The 15,703-nt window shown below is 39.6% G+C and overlaps 1 protein-coding gene across 4 annotated transcripts in view; it reads left to right on the forward strand.

Annotated features, from left to right (window-relative positions):
- The window catches only part of MYO5A (myosin VA), a 193,863-nt gene that overhangs the window by 154,485 nt on the left and 23,675 nt on the right, over nucleotides 1–15,703 (forward strand). For 2 of the 4 annotated variants that reach the window (XM_082734712.1, XM_082734713.1), the window contains exons 26-30: nucleotides 1,060–1,203; nucleotides 1,634–1,687; nucleotides 5,635–5,862; nucleotides 10,721–10,821; nucleotides 14,281–14,361. In XM_082734712.1, the coding sequence (XP_082590838.1) occupies nucleotides 1,060–1,203; nucleotides 1,634–1,687; nucleotides 5,635–5,862; nucleotides 10,721–10,821; nucleotides 14,281–14,361 (608 nt within the window). The remainder of the gene's footprint in view (nucleotides 1–1,059; nucleotides 1,204–1,633; nucleotides 1,688–5,634; nucleotides 5,863–10,720; nucleotides 10,822–14,280; nucleotides 14,362–15,703) is intronic. The other 2 variants (XM_082734714.1, XM_082734715.1) reach the window with 1 other exon arrangement.

Raw genomic sequence — 15,703 nt, forward strand, 5'->3', positions numbered from 1 at the left:
TTGGCTCAGGTCATGATCCCAGGGTGCTGGGATCGAGCCCCGGGTTGGGCTCCCTGCTCAGTGGGAAGTCTGCTTCTGCATCTTCCTCTGCCTGCTGCTCCCCTGCTTCTGCTCTCTCTCTGTCAAATAATAAATAAGGTCTTTAAAAAAAATTTTTTTTTTAATTTTTTTTTTTAAAGATTTTATTTATTTACTTGACAGAGAGAAATCACAAGTAGGCAGAGAGGCAGGCAGAGAGAGAGAGAGGAGGAAGCAGGCTCCCTACTGAGCAGAGAGCCCGACGCGGGACTCGATCCCAGGACCCTGAGATCATGACCTGAGCCGAAGGCAGCGGCTTAACCACTGAGCCACCCAGGCGCCCTAAAAAAAATTTTTAAGAAGTCACGTGCATTTGATTTTTTTTCCAATTTATTTATTTTCAGAAAAACAGTATTCATTATTTTTTCATTTGATTTTTTTTTAACAAAAATAATATCATTATATAAATAGTGGCTAGAAACTTGTGTATTCCACTTAATAATTTTATCTAGGTCATATTTATCCACTCATATATATCTACTTCCATTTTTAACAGCTATAAAAAATTTTATTTTGATTATACTATAGTTTAAGCACTCTTCTATTGACTGACGTGGGTTTTTTCCAGTTTTTTACAATTATAAAAAATGCTGCAGTGAACATCTTTTCCCATACATTCTTGTGTACTTATGTAAGAATTTTTGTAGGATAGTTCTTAAATGTGTATTGTTAGATTAAAGGGTATACACTTCTAAATTTTAATAAATACAGCTAACTTGCCCTTTTAAAAGGCCTACTTATACCTCCACATGTATTATATAAGACACTGTTACTTACACATGGCACTATTGATTTTTGCCAATCTGACAGGGAAAAAGTAGCACCTCACTGTTTAATTTGCATACCTCTACTCATTAGCTGTGCGTGTGGACATGTCATTCTTTGGCCATGTATATTTCTTCCGTAAGCTAGCCTGACTTTCTATTGCACTGGTCATTATTTCCGCATTGGCTTGACCATCTTCTGATTTCTGGGGTTTAGGAGCCAAGTGAGAAGAAGGTACCTCTGGACATGTCACTGTTCCTCAAGCTTCAGAAGAGGGTCACAGAGCTGGAGCAGGAGAAGCAGGTGATGCAGGATGAGCTGGACCGGAAGGAGGAGCAGGTGCTGCGCAGCAAAGCCAAGGTGAGCGAAGCCCCACCCCACGACCACCTGCAGACTCAGCTCTGGGCGTGGCTTTTCCTGCAGCTCAGCCTTTATCCACGAAGCATTTGATTCGTTGTTGCCAGGGCTAAATTCTCCTCACTGTATTCTGCAAAGCAAAGAAATATTCTGAGTGAAAATGTGACAGGGGCGGCTGGGTGGCTCAGTAGGTTAAGCCTCTGCCTTCAGCTCATGTCATGATCTCGGGGTCCTGGGATCGAGCCCCGCATTGGGATGCCAGCTCAGCGGGGATCCTGCTTACCCCTCTCCCTCTGCCTGCCTCTCTGCCTACTTGTGATCTCTCTCTCTCAATGTTAAATAAATAAATAGATAAGTAAAATCTTTTTTAAAAAAGTGACGATTGAAGTATAACTACTTACTTATAAAGTTTTTAACTCTACGCTTTCCCTAGGAAGAAGAAAGACCACAAATTAGAGGTGCAGAACTGGAATATGAGTCACTCAAGGTAATTGAAGTTTCTGCCCAAGGCCTCAAATATCTTGTTTTAGCAAGCAACCTGCTCAGAGTTTCTCTTTTTCACAGAGAACATCCTTAAGGGCACTCAAGGTTCTAGCTTCACCCTTATTCAGGCATTACTTCTAGGCTTGTGTTGTTTCTTTTTGTAGAATCTCTTCCATATAAGCATGAGTTCAGTCTAAGCAGAAACAGAAGCAGTGGCCACCATTTGAGGCTATAGAACGTAGTAAAGGACGTTGCTTCTAGTGACAGACTGCCTGGGTTCAGATGCTAGATCTGCCATTATATGGCTGTAAGCAAGTTATGTATCTTTTCTGTGCCCCAGTTTTCTCATCTATGAAATGGGGATAATGATACTGTTTATAAGACTGTCATAAGGATTATATAAAGTATTTCATATAAACTGCTTAGAATAATGCCCAGCATGTAGTAGGTACCCAGAAAATGTTGGCTGTGATCATTATGCTCATCATTTTTTTAAATGCCTTTACTGTACATATCAGCTCTAATTCTTTTTTTTAAATTACCATATAATGTATTATTAGCCCCAGGGATACAGGTCTGTGAATTGTCAGGCTTACACACTTCACAGCACTCACCATAGCACATACTATCCTCAATGTCCATAACCCAACCACCCTCTCCCTATATCCCTCCCCCCGGCAACCTAGCTCTAATTCTTACAGTTATCCTGCAAGTCAGTATTTTAGTTCTCGTTTTACAGATAAGGAAATTGAGGTTAAGAGATACAAGTAACTTCCCTAAGATCACCCCACTAGAAACTGACAGGAGCAGGATATGAACATAAATATCTTTGGCACATATGTTTAGAGCATACTCTAACCACCAAACCCCACTGAAACTATGTAGTTATAGAGAAAGATAGCTAGGTGTTAGTTTGCTAGGTATTAGAGTGAGATGTATTCTAACTTATTTTTTAGCAACTTTTGAGAGGAGAAAGATGAAAGTAGAGAATTGTCTCCTTAATGGTTGAAGGCAAAGGCTGTCTAGGTGGTACTGTGTGTCCCAGAGTAGCTGAACATGGGAAAGACTCTGATTAGGAAGGAACAGGAGTTCCTGGAATACAAAGCATCTTGAGTAACCCAAGAGTTGAGGTACCAAACAAACAAGAGCCCATTCCTGGGTACAGAGTAGGTTGTGGGCACCTCGCAGGCTCAGTTGGTAAGGCGTGTGACTCTTGATCTTAGGGTGGTAAGTTCAAGCCTCACAGTGGGCGTAGAGTTTACTTTAAAATATAAATAAATAAAAATAAAATCAGGATAGATTGTTCTTTACTAGGCTTCTTCCTTTGCTCTCCAGAATTAGAACGTTTTGAGCCCTGTGAAGTTTGAGCTATCAGGTTATCAGCTAGCAAGACACCTCCAGCTTTAAAAGTTTTCTAGGTTGTTAATTAAATTATTAGTTTTAAATTTATCTTTTTCAGACATCTTCTGCTTGTGTTTATTTTTTACTGTTTTCTTCTTTTGCAAACTATAGTCTAGAACAGCTAGAAAACTACAGTGAGGTTTATGATTATAACCAAACCTAAGAGTTAGAAAAGCCACAAAATAGTGTAAGGAAACTCATTATTTTAAAGCACTTATGTGTATTTAAGAATTCCTATGGTCCCGCTGAACTGTTGTGAGGATGTTTGTATTATTTTTTTTTTCAGTAATATTACTTCAAGTCTAGTCCTGATACATTGTTTCCTAATAGTGTGACATGGAACATAATTTACATTAATAGGACCCTGTCGTCTGTGGATTTGCCCCTTCCCATGGTCTGGAACTGCTGATTATTGCTTCCTTTTGAGGCCGAGTGGCATTGGTATAGAGAATGCCTGTTCTCCATGCTCTCCAACCTACAGTTCCTTTATCAACCCCTTCCCTTGAAGATAGAACTCTTCATTTAATAAATTTAGTAAACACTTGACTAATAATATGTCATATTTACTTTACAGTTTGAAAAGTTTTTCCTACACCTTATCTTATTTAGTCATTGTCACAACTTGTGAGATAAGTTATTTCCTTTTTAAATATTATTAAACTGAGGCTTAGAACAGTTAAGAGATTTACTATCAACTTGTAGAGTCTGGTCTTGAATCTAGGTCTCCAGACAGAAGGAAACTTTCTAAACACCCTAAGTTCCTATCGTCATTTGTTTGAAAATCAATTTTTACCCCCCAAATACTATTTTTAAATACCCTGATGAGCCCTTCACCCTCTCTAAATTATAACATGAATAAGTTTGTTGTTCCTTCAATAAAAGTACTGCTTAGGTAGTGATTATGCTTGCAGAGAAAGAAAAGAGTAGCAGCAAAGGGTCATCTCTTGTATTCTGTCTCTCTCTTGCCTTTTGTACCCTTTGTCTAGAGGAGCGGCTCATGCTGTGGGTCATACAAGACAAGGATCAGATGGAATGGAATGGCACAGGCCAACAGAATGGGAGTAGTATTGTTATCTCCAGCACTTTCCCATCTGCCAGTCTCACACAAAAATGGACAAATAAAGACATGTTAAAAATTGAAGCCCAGATTGGGGGTGGGGGGCAAGTCAGAGCTCCCAGGTATTAGCTCAGTATTTCTCAGAATGTGGTCCCTGGGCCAGCAGCATCAACATCTCCTGGTAACTTACTGGAAATGCACATTTTTGGGCCTTATACCAGACTTCTTGAATCAGAAACTCTGGGGGTTGGGCCACACAATCTGCCCTCCAGGTGAGTCTGCTGCACTTAAAAGTTTGGGGAACCCTACATAGGAGCTCAGTGTCCAAGTAATGACGTTCATGTTTTCTGTTGCAGAAGTGTTTGATACAAATCGGATTACTAGTTGGTGGGAGACTGGCGAAAGGAAGGATCCTTTATTTTCACATAAGAATAGATTACTTCATGAAAGAAAGGATTATATATTCTTACACTAGAAAAAGAAACTACAGATAGAACTGTTGAGAGTTCTGGTATGGTGCTCTAAACCCAAGGTGGTTTCTCTGTTAAGAAACAATAAAATATTTTATCTTTTATATGTAGAAGTGTCTCACTTCTGCTACCACAAGGCCTTGTGGAATGTGCTGAACGAGATAGCACGGAGCTTGCAAATGCCTGCCTGCTTCAGCCTTCCCCAGCCAGTACCCTGAGTATTTGCATTTTGGGGTCAGAACTCTATTCTGGGTTCCCATTGCCACTGTTTGAGCAGAGTGTACGGAGGGCAGTGTGAACCGGTGACAGGAGGATGGCTGGTAGAATGTGAAAGTATGGAGGGGAAGGATAAGTATGGCCATCTGGATGACACAGGAGCCTGTCCTTTCCTCCCCCCTCCCAAGATGACTTCTGCCAGCAGCTTCACAAACCTTTCATACACATGTCAGAGTGGTTTGAAAAATACACTGGTTGTCATCAAAACACTAAATGGAATGGTATTAGTTTAATGATATGGTAATTTTTTTATTCAAAGTTACAAGTCCAAGATTTCAGTGGTCTTTCCATTCTGTTTTACAAAGGAAATAAAAGGATGCTACTCAAGATTTCAGGGTTCTGCTCATTTGAGCCATTCAGCAGAAACCACTTGACTAGCTGAACTCTCATACTTGCCCTTATATTTACCTGCAAACAAAACCTGGGCTTCTGAGGACTGGGCTGAACTTCCCCCTGGGGACTCAGCAATCCCTCCAGGCCTGTGACCACACCCAAGGCAAGCCTGAAATAAATGTGACTCTGGAATTTGGGTTGATGAGCAAACTGCCATTCACCTTGCTCAATGGCACCTGATGTCAGCTTTCTTAATTTGCAGAACAGGGTTCTCATTACAGCCTGGGAAGCCGTTCACCACGGTACCTCGGACAGTCTTTTCCAGCACAGCTCTACCATCTTGAGGGCATCTTGAGTATTTCAATGTAAAGCTGAGGATAACAGCAGTGAACTATTCTTTGTCTCTTCATACAGCGTCAAGAGCTGGAATCAGAAAATAAAAAACTGAAAAATGAGCTAAATGAGCTACGCAAGGCCCTTAGTGAGAAAAGTGCCCCAGAGGTGACTGCTCCAGGCGCACCAGCTTACCGTGTCCTCATGGAGCAGCTGACCTCCGTGAGTGAGGAGCTTGATGTCCGCAAGGAGGAAGTCCTCATCTTGAGGTCTCAGCTGGTGAGCCAGAAGGAGGCCATCCAACCCAAGGTAAGCACGAGCAAGTAACCAAAGTGAGTGTCTGGGGACTGGCCTCTTTCTTTTTATCCTTTCCCTCCAATTTATAATGAAGCAAACCGAGCATTTTTAGTCTAATTAGCGTTTAGTCTAAAGGATATTGTCATTAAAAAACAATCTCAATGTTGCTTTAAAACTGTTGCAAATGCCAATTACAGTGAGCAAAAAATAAATGAAATCCCAGATGATCTTCCAAGTGTTACATCTCACTCATGAGCAAAGGGCTTTTAAAATTAATCTTTAAGTAGTACTCTGGCCATGATAAATTTTCATCAGGAATAAAATTCGGGGGACGCCTGGCTGACTCAGTCGTTAAGCATCTGCCTTTGGCTCAGGTCATGGTCCCAGGGTCCTGGGATTGAGCCCCGAATTGGGCTCTCTGCTAGGCAGAAAGCCTGCTTCTCCCTCTCCCACTTTCCCTACTTCTGTTCCTTCTCTTAACTGTGTGTCTCTCTCTCTTTGTCAAACAAACAAACAAATAAATAAATAAATCTTTTTTTTTTGTTTTTTAAAGATTTTTTTTTTTATTTATTTATTTGACAGAGAGATCACAGTAGGCAGAGAGGCAGGCAGAGAGAGGGGAAGGAAAGGAAGCAGGCCCCTGCTGAGCAGAGAGCCCGATGCTGGACTCGATCCCAGGACCCTGAGATCATGACCCGAGCCGAAGGCAGCGGCTTAACCCACTGAGCCACCCAGGCGCCCGATAAATCTTTTTTTTTTAAGAAAGTAAAATTCAGGGTTACTGGCCGGCTCAGTCAGAAGAGCATGTGATTCTTGATCTTGGGTTCATGAGTTCAAGCCCCACATTAGGTGTACAGATTACTTAAATGAATAAATCAAATACATAAACTTTTTTAAAAAAGCAAAATACTGTTAAGTATAAATATCCATAAATTGTCTTGCTGTGGGAAGGCATTAAATATAACTTTAAAATTACTTGTTGAAAATAGTCCATTTAACTGGAAAGATAACATATAAAATGGTTAGAAGTGAGATCAATGAGTAGAAGTTTCATGGAGATGGTTTCTGCTGACTTTAGGGAGTTCTGCCTAAAATGGGGATCTAACCCAATTGGGGAGGGTCTGTGTGTAGTGATTCAACAGAAAGGAACCCATGCCAGAAGGTAGAGATGTCCCTCCAAAGTCCTTCCTGCACTCAGGTATGAGACTAATACACTGTCATGTATTAGTAAAAAATGGGCCTTTTTGTCATTTGCCATCAGAGGGACTCTGGGTAATCATCTTAAAGCCTGGCCTGTGTCCCTGCCCATGTTCATGCAGCAAACAAAGTGTTACCAAGAATTAGACAATCAAGTATCCCAACTGCATGACATACCATATAAAAAATGACTATGATACCTAATGAACTAGAAGATCTGAGAGTACTTCTCTTGGAAATGGTAGTTCTGCCTGTGGTTAAAATGCTGAAACTGCGTGCAACATTTGGATTTGAGAACAGCAGCTCATATCTGAGATCAACACTGATCCAGAAAATATCAAATTCTGAAAACAAGATATTTGTGACTAAGCTTGAAAGGGAAAAAACATCCCAGGAATTAGTGGAGTTACATAAAGGAATGGACTTTTTTATTTTAAAACAAATCTCAAACCCATTCAGTCTGAAATGAGAAGATTCTGAAAGGAGAATCTCTCCTTGGCCTGGCCCTGTATGTGTCTCCTTCCCCAAGACTGTCTCAGTTTGGTTCCCATGACTACCACTGTGGTTGGGCCTTGAGATCAAAGACTCTGTCTGCATACCAGCTGGAGCAGAGTCCCAAACTCACCATTCCTTTTTCTGGTTCCCTTGTGACAAAGTAGTATTCTCACAAGAAACTTGAGTTAAAGTTAAGGGAAAGGAAAAGAAAAATGAACCAAGGGGCATAAAAACAATCCAGCTAACAGAGCACATAGCTCTGGTATCACATGTTCTCACTCACCCAGCTCACAACTAGCTGGTCTCTAGTCCCTAAAATGGACTGGTCCTGTCTCACCAACACCCCTGCTCTCCAACTTGTTCTTTGCTAAGAAAAAGGCCCATGACACAGATGGAGACCTTTCAAACCCAAGGCTCTCCTACTCAGCTTCTAGTCCAAGACACTCATCCTTGCACAACTCCTTTGCAGGGCACTAGTGAGTGACGCCCAGTGAGGTAGGTGTTAATCCAGCCCAGCCAATCTAGTTCATCTACCCTGCCTCTCTGAGTATTCTGGAAGGCTTCACTGGGACAAATGACCTCCTATCAGAGCTTAATTGTAACTCTCACACACCTAGCATAATAATTTTACCCATATATGTTAGCAGGAGGGTCATTTTCTCACATACTCAAAAATTGGAAAAACCAAAACAACTCAAAAAGAATTTCAAGCACTTGTTCTTGAAAATTAAGAATTATCACATAAATATTTATATTAATGTCTACCATATGCTGGTTCCATGAATGCTAATTTTGGGGTTCTTATAGTTTGCTTTTCTTTCTCATTGATGGTTTATTTATGGAACTAAAGGTTTATTATTTTCTCCATTTGTTTTTTGTGCTTGCTGACTTGTGATTTTCAGGATGACAAGGTAATTATAAAATTTTCAAAAAAAAAATTAGTAAATACTTCTTTGTAATCCTAAACTTTAGTTTATAAGTATTCACCCAAAATAATGCGATTGATGCTTCTGGCCACCAAGTCTATTTTGATATTACAAGTTGATTTCCTATTTGAGCCCTCTCTGTGGCAGTGGAAAAATAATGGGTGTAGTAGGTTTCAGTTTGGATCACAGGGAGATCTCCATGATTTCTAATTCATAGTCAGTTCTCTGACCCACTCTAGCAGTAATGGTAGGCCATCCACAAACATGGGGGCCCAGGATAAGAGTCCCTTAACTTGGAGCACACCCAAAAGCATAGCTGTCCCACACTTTTGTAGAGCAGCTGTGAATTTGTTGGCCAAGGGTGAGAAGGAGCCTCAGGAGTAGAGAACAGCCTCCCTGGAAGGGGTAGGATTTTCCTACATGGTGCAACCGTTTCTAAACTTCTGGTCACTGGCTTGGGGGAGACAGACTTTCAGCTGAGAGTTAGGAATGTCCTAGTGCTGGTGGTCCATGTCTGATCCCATGCCCCAACCACCAGTTAGGTAGGGTAGGCAAAAAGGGGAAATAGTTGGCTGCTTACCATCAGGAAAACAGCATATCAAGAAGCTCATCTTTCCTTTAGATTAGTTAATATAGGATCAAGTTACCTAATTTATTGAAAGTTCAAAAGTACATCATGTAGGTCTTCAGATATCAGAAAACACATACAGCATTATTTAATATAGGGACTGGGTCTTTGAGAGTTGCTATTTAGATGTTAAAAATCTGAGTTTGGTCCTTTGTAGAATAGAAAAATTCTCTTTTATAGAAAGAAAAAATATTTTCTATGAAAGCCATACTAAAATATATATAAATTGTAGCTAAAGAAATGCTTCGTGTGGTGTCTAGGGAAAGATTTTTAAAATTCAGTAAAATATAAGCTCTTGTCAATAGCTTTTATTAGATTATATTTGGTCTTCTCTGAGGATGCATTTATAAGCTCACAAAAAGACACTGTAAGGAGAAAAGTAGGATTTTTTTTTGAAGTATATTCTTATCAAGAACTGTTCTTGAACTTACCTTATAACTGCTCTGTAAGATCATGTTTTTTGAAGTATATTCTATTAAGTTCATTGTGAAATCTGCCTTTGGAACAAACATTGACTACCAGATCAGACATATACTATTTAGACAAATAGAATGGACTCTTGGGTTCTAACATGTATTATTCTCTAGAGGCTATCGAGCAGTAGTGCTTAGTCTGTTCTTGCCCTGGTTTGGGAAATACAGAGAATAGCTGAGTAGAAGCAAGATTTGGAAATTATGTTGGTTGTCAAATTAGACCAAAAAGGAAAAATAAAAAAAGGAAGTAAAGATGTTAGCAGAAAAGTGCTTTTTATATAAAATCATTGGTAATGCTGACCTGCCAGAAATGTATTTCAAAAACTTATATGCCATGCTATAATGTAACCGAAGAAAGAGTTGAATAACGGCAGATGGTAGATATTTACAAGGAGCTAAATCCTTCCCGTTCATATATATCTAAATATGTGAGAAAAAACTTCTAATTTTGCTAAAGCATATCATTTACTTTTTTGTACTGAGTTTTTAATTGAATAATGAGCTTTATGTCAGACTTTACAGTGTTTTACTGGGGCATTTGTTTTTTTATAACTAGATGGGAAGTAGTGGAAAGAAGAGCTTCTGTTCTTTGTTCATTCAATAGTTGCTTGGTTTAGCCAGTTATTGTTCTAATGCTTTGTGTATACTTGGAAATATATATATATTTTTATATATAAAGTATATATACATATATTGTGTGTATATAGACACACACATAGATGCACACACACACACGCACACACATTGAAGTATATATATTATAATAGCATAGACCACTTATCAGACAAGGACATCAAGGGACTACTTAATGGAATATATACATATTTGAAATAGATATATATTTCACATAATGTAAAACACACACTGCACATCAGTGATTTTATTTACAGGACAATAGTACTCTAGAATCTCACCACCTTTATAGCAGAGCTGGAGGGATTTTCAAGGGAGAAACTGAAGGTGCCTCTTTCTCTTAACTGCCTATGCCCAACCACCCCATGGAGTTGCAGGGGGCTAGGCCGGTGCTCTGGTGGGACAGAGATGTGGAGGAATGCAAAAACCCCCTATTCTGGAGGAAAAAAAATTGTTATCTGTGGTCCAGATTTTGAGCTGACTGTGTTAATGTGGAAATGTGTTGTTTTCCTCTTCAGAACACAATGACAGATTCCACAATACTTTTGGAAGATGTACAAAAAATGAAAGATAAGGGTGAAATAGCCCAAGCATACATTGGTTTGAAAGAAACAAACAGGTAAGTCCATTCTCTTTTTATTCACTTTAGTTTAATCATAATCATGTATATCTCTAGGCTTTAAGCCAGCCTCTTTAAGTCATAGTGTTTATGTATTGCTTAATTAGAGATCCATTGACCTTGAGAGGGAATTCAAGGTTTCCAACATATTCCCAATTAAAATTTCATTTTTAATATAAGGTAGCATTATTGATGAGAGTTGTCAGGGGGTATGTTGTTTACATCAAGGGATTATATTTCTGTATATTTAGAGTCTCCATCTTGAGAAGAAAACCAGTTGCTCATTGTCGAACTGTCTTGGGTAGTCACTTCCACTTTTTGTTCAGGATGGTTGGTTTTTTGTGAATCCCGATTGGTAGGGACAACTTTAGCTTTCAGTAATGAAATCTGGTGAGGAAAGAAGTAATGAAGTATCTGAAATCAACTCACTGTTGGCCATATCATTCTAAGTGTACCATGACTTCTAGGATGGGACCTGACATTTAAGATCAGGTATTTGTCACATTTCCCAAGGTGTTCTGAAAAAAATCCTAACCCTAGTTTTAACCTATTTACTGTAAACACGAGTGAAGTTACAGACGGCACTTAGCTCAGTCACTGTACACCTAAGAGCTTCGGTAGGCTGACTGAGGGTGCAGGATGTGCACCTAAATGATGAAACTTTATCGAAGACTTTCTCTATAGCTGAGATGATCACCAAGTGGTGGCTCATCTCTGGAATTCCTTCAGTCTTCCTATCAAACCACTTCCCAACCAAGCCTCCGTGCCTTCAGACTCTGAACTTACAGGCTACATGCTTAAGAAAACATAGTCAATGATGAGCACAGACAAGGACAGTTTTGGGGATTTGTGTAGTTAGTGTGTGGTCTAAGTCTCCTGATGTGTAGTATCAGGACTGGTGTACAGAAATACATGTTGCCAAGCAACATGTAAGGTACTTATTATCTTGTTTTATGGGTGAGAATGGAGAATGCTTAAAAAGTATTTGATTAACCTTAAATTTTAATTTATGATATAAATTATAAGCATATCTTCTATCTAAGAGTGTGTTAGTATAGAAAGAGCTCTATTACCCTGTCTATCCATGCACTCTACTCTTTAGTCACCAGATAATAGATTGCATACCCGTTTCATGCTCATCCCTATGTCATACACTGGGAATATAGCAGTAAGGAAGGTAAATGCAAACTCTGTAAACTCTACAAAGTTTGTAGACTGTTGGGGAGGTAACCAAGACAATTTGGACTTCACTCCAATGACAAAGTTGTTGAAATGTTTTAAGTAGGAGAATGATATGATATTGGAATTTTAGAAAGCTGGCCTTGGTTTTCATGTTAGAGAATAGATTATAGTAGAACACAGTTGAAGGCATAAAGACCAGTTAGGAAGCTCTTACTGTAATTGAATGACTAATTAAGTGACTTGACTTGGTTGGTGGCTGTTGAGATTGAGAGAAATGGGACACTTTGAGAGATACATAAGATACCTAAGATGAGATCGGTAAGCCTTGTGGCTTGGATTTGTGAGTGAGGGATAGAGAATCCTAGAGGGTCTGTGGTGAATACTTGGTTGGATGTGGTAATACCATTTCATGATCCTGGGTCTGCAGTGTGGGGAGGCACAGGGTGGAGATGATCAGTAGATTTATAAATAATGAACTCAAGGAGCTAGGAAGACATCTAAGGAGAGAAACCCATTAGGCAGTTAAACATCTAGATCTGGAATTGGAGAGCTATGTGGGTTGAGATATAAATTTTGAAGTCATCAGTGTATAATAATACATTTGCGACCATAAAAATAGATCAACTCTCCAGGAGGAGATGGTAAATAGGAGAACATTCTCTGGAATGTGCTTTCTGTACACATCATATTAACAAAAGTCTAGTAGGAAGAGTAAAAGCCTGGGCTCTGGAGTCAGATAGGCCTGGTCTCTCCTACTCACCAGTGTGTAGCCTCTAAGGTATCTTATTTCTAAGCCTCAGTGTCTTCCTCTGCAATGTGGCAAATAATACACAATGGGTTACTAGGAGAACTAAATGAAGTAATACATGTGGAAGGGTGTGGAATGTGTCTGATGATAGATACTTAAAAATGTTTTTATACGCCAGGTATAAAAAAACCTGTAATCAACTTTGTCATTATTATTTATTATTTATACATACTTTTAAAAGAGAGAGTATGCACAAGAGAGTGAGAGTGAGTGGGGTAAGGGTTGGGGGCAGAAGGAGAGAGAGAATCTTTTTTTTTTTTTTTTTTAGATTTTATTTATTTATTTGACAGAGAGAGTTCACAAGTAGACTGAGAGCAGGCAGAGAGAGAGAGAGGGAAGCAGGCTCCCCGCTGAGTAGAGAGCCCGATGCGGGACTGGATCCCAGGACCCTGAGATCATGACCTGAGCCAAAGGCAGCGGCTTAACCACTGAGCCACCCAGGCGCCCGGAGAGAGAGAATCTTAAGCAGGATCCATGCCCAGTGCAGAACGTGGAGTCTGACACCACTCATGATCTCATGATCTCATGATCTTGAGATCATGACCTGAGCTAAAATCAAGAGTCAGGTGCTTAGCCAACTGAGCCACCCAGGGGCTGCTATACATGCTTTTAATAAAATGTGTCACATGTTTCATATTAAAGCAGAGGCACCTGGGTGGCTCAGTTGGTTAAGTGTCTGCCTTCAGCTCAGGTCATGTTTCCAGGGTCCTGGGATTGAGTCCTGTTTCAGGCTCCCTGCTCAGTTGGAAGTCTATTTCTCCCTCTCCTTCCACCCCTCTCCTCACTTGTGCTCTCTTTCTCTCTAGCATACTATCTCTCTCTCTAAAATAAATAATCTTAAAAAAATAATAGTGTAAAAGCAGTTTCCCCAGATTTTAACATTAATTTTTGACGTGAAAAAATCTTTTTAACAGTTGTGTCAAAAAGCTGAGAACTTCTTAATTATAAGTTACTCCTTTAAGAATTTCTTAAGACCGTTTTAAAAGCAAGAAAGCAGATTTTATTAAGCAAAAACAAGTTCCTACTCAGAATACTTAGAACTTAATTTTGAGTACCCCATGAGGACAATCGCTGAAGTTTTCATTCTGTATGTGTATGACTGTTATGGTTGATCTTGGTCTCTAATAAGATAATATGTAATGTATAAGTTCACTTTGCTAGCTGAATAAAATGCTAAAAACGGAACCTCTTTCTCACCTTTTCAGTCATTTCTTATTCTGTAGGAAAAGTAGCTCTGGCTCCATGATTATTGTTTTACTTTCTATCCATTGACATGTGATGTTACATGTTACCCATTTTTTAAAAAATTAACCAGAAGTAATTTTTGTGATAATGTCTTACACCCATGTGTAATTAATAACCCAGTCTTGCTGACTCAGTTGGAATACCATGTGCTGCTCCTGACCATCATCATCTCATGACCATCCTGTACCCTTGTGTTTTGCATTGTTGTTCCCTTTGCGTGGAAGACTCCCTGCTATGGACTGCCATGAGTTGAATGAGGATGGAGAGCTGTGGCTGGTTTATGAAGGCTTAAAACAAGCCAACAGGTTATATTTGTCTCCTCAAAATGGAATGTTATTAACTTGTTGTTTTTCTTACTAACAGTGGCCTTCTGACTTTAACTCCTATGTTTCTTCTGCTTTAATTGTCTTCCTGGGGGAATTTCAGTTAGCCCAATACCTTCTTAAAAACTCTGTCCACTAAGCGATGCAATTAGAGCTGAAATGGATGGATAGTGAATATAAGAATTGCTGCCCATGAGTGAAGGGTCTTCCCTTCACATGCAGAAATTTCTGCATATCTCACTAGGAGTTGGAAAACAAAACCAAACCAAACCTTTCAAGGAGAGCCCTAACTGCAGGGAGAGATTAACACTGATTACTTAGTGGTTTCCTGTTTGGAATAATGACCAATCTCAAGAACATGAGCACCCTTGGCAGTGAGCCTGTGCCCTTACGCACAGCACTGCGCTGCCCAGCAGCAGTGTTGCACGCCTAATTTGGGATTCTCTGTGATTACTGTGAAACTCAGACATTTGAAACCACAAATCAGGAGGGTCTCCTGCATTGCGGAAGTTGAAAATAATTACCTGAACTCAACATGTTAAATGTGTTTAGGGGAAAGCAAATAAAATTGGAACAGCAACAGCTTTCTAACGCAGACACTCATCTGCTCTCAGGATATTTGTATCTTTCAGATCTCATTAAAATACCATGTTAGTGATTAAATTTTAAAAATACTTAACTGTTTATTCAAGGGACTCCTCATTCTGCTTTGTTTGTTCTAATCACAAGCCATTGTCATTAACTCGGTGGTGTTTTCAGTTCACGTGCCCTTGGAATTTTATAATCTCTGAAATATTTTTAGTCTGCTGTTAACCATTTACTTGCCATGGCGTCAGTAGCTTTGCCCAGCAGTTGATAACAAAGGAGATAAGGATAAAAGAACGTCTTTCTTTTCTTCATGTTAGTTAATTCCTAACAATAACTTTGCTTTGTGTTTGGAAAGGGGGTGAATACAGAAGTGGGGTGCACAGTGAAGGCGGGATGCTGTTTCTCCCTGGTATTCTCGCGGCCGACGCTCTGGTTTGCTTACAGGCACGGCTGACTTGTGTGCTTGCTGAGAGAAGCCATAACTGCTTTGTTTGTCCTATGAGCATCTGTGTTTTAAACCGCATTGTGTTAGGATTCTGTTATTGATGTGGAAGCTTATGGGGGAAAGAGAAAATGACAAATTTAAAATACATGTATGTGAAATTTCAGAATCATCTGTCTGGATTTGGGTAAATCTGTATATATTTCAGAGTCCCACTCCAGCCTTTCTGTCCTCCAGAGATAAGAGTAGAAAGTAGAAATGGGACCCTGGTCATACCCTCTGCCTGAAATAAGT

Source organism: Mustela nivalis (genome assembly GCF_964662115.1).
Source record: "Mustela nivalis genome assembly, chromosome: 6".
NCBI classification, from domain to species: Eukaryota; Metazoa; Chordata; class Mammalia; order Carnivora; family Mustelidae; genus Mustela; species Mustela nivalis.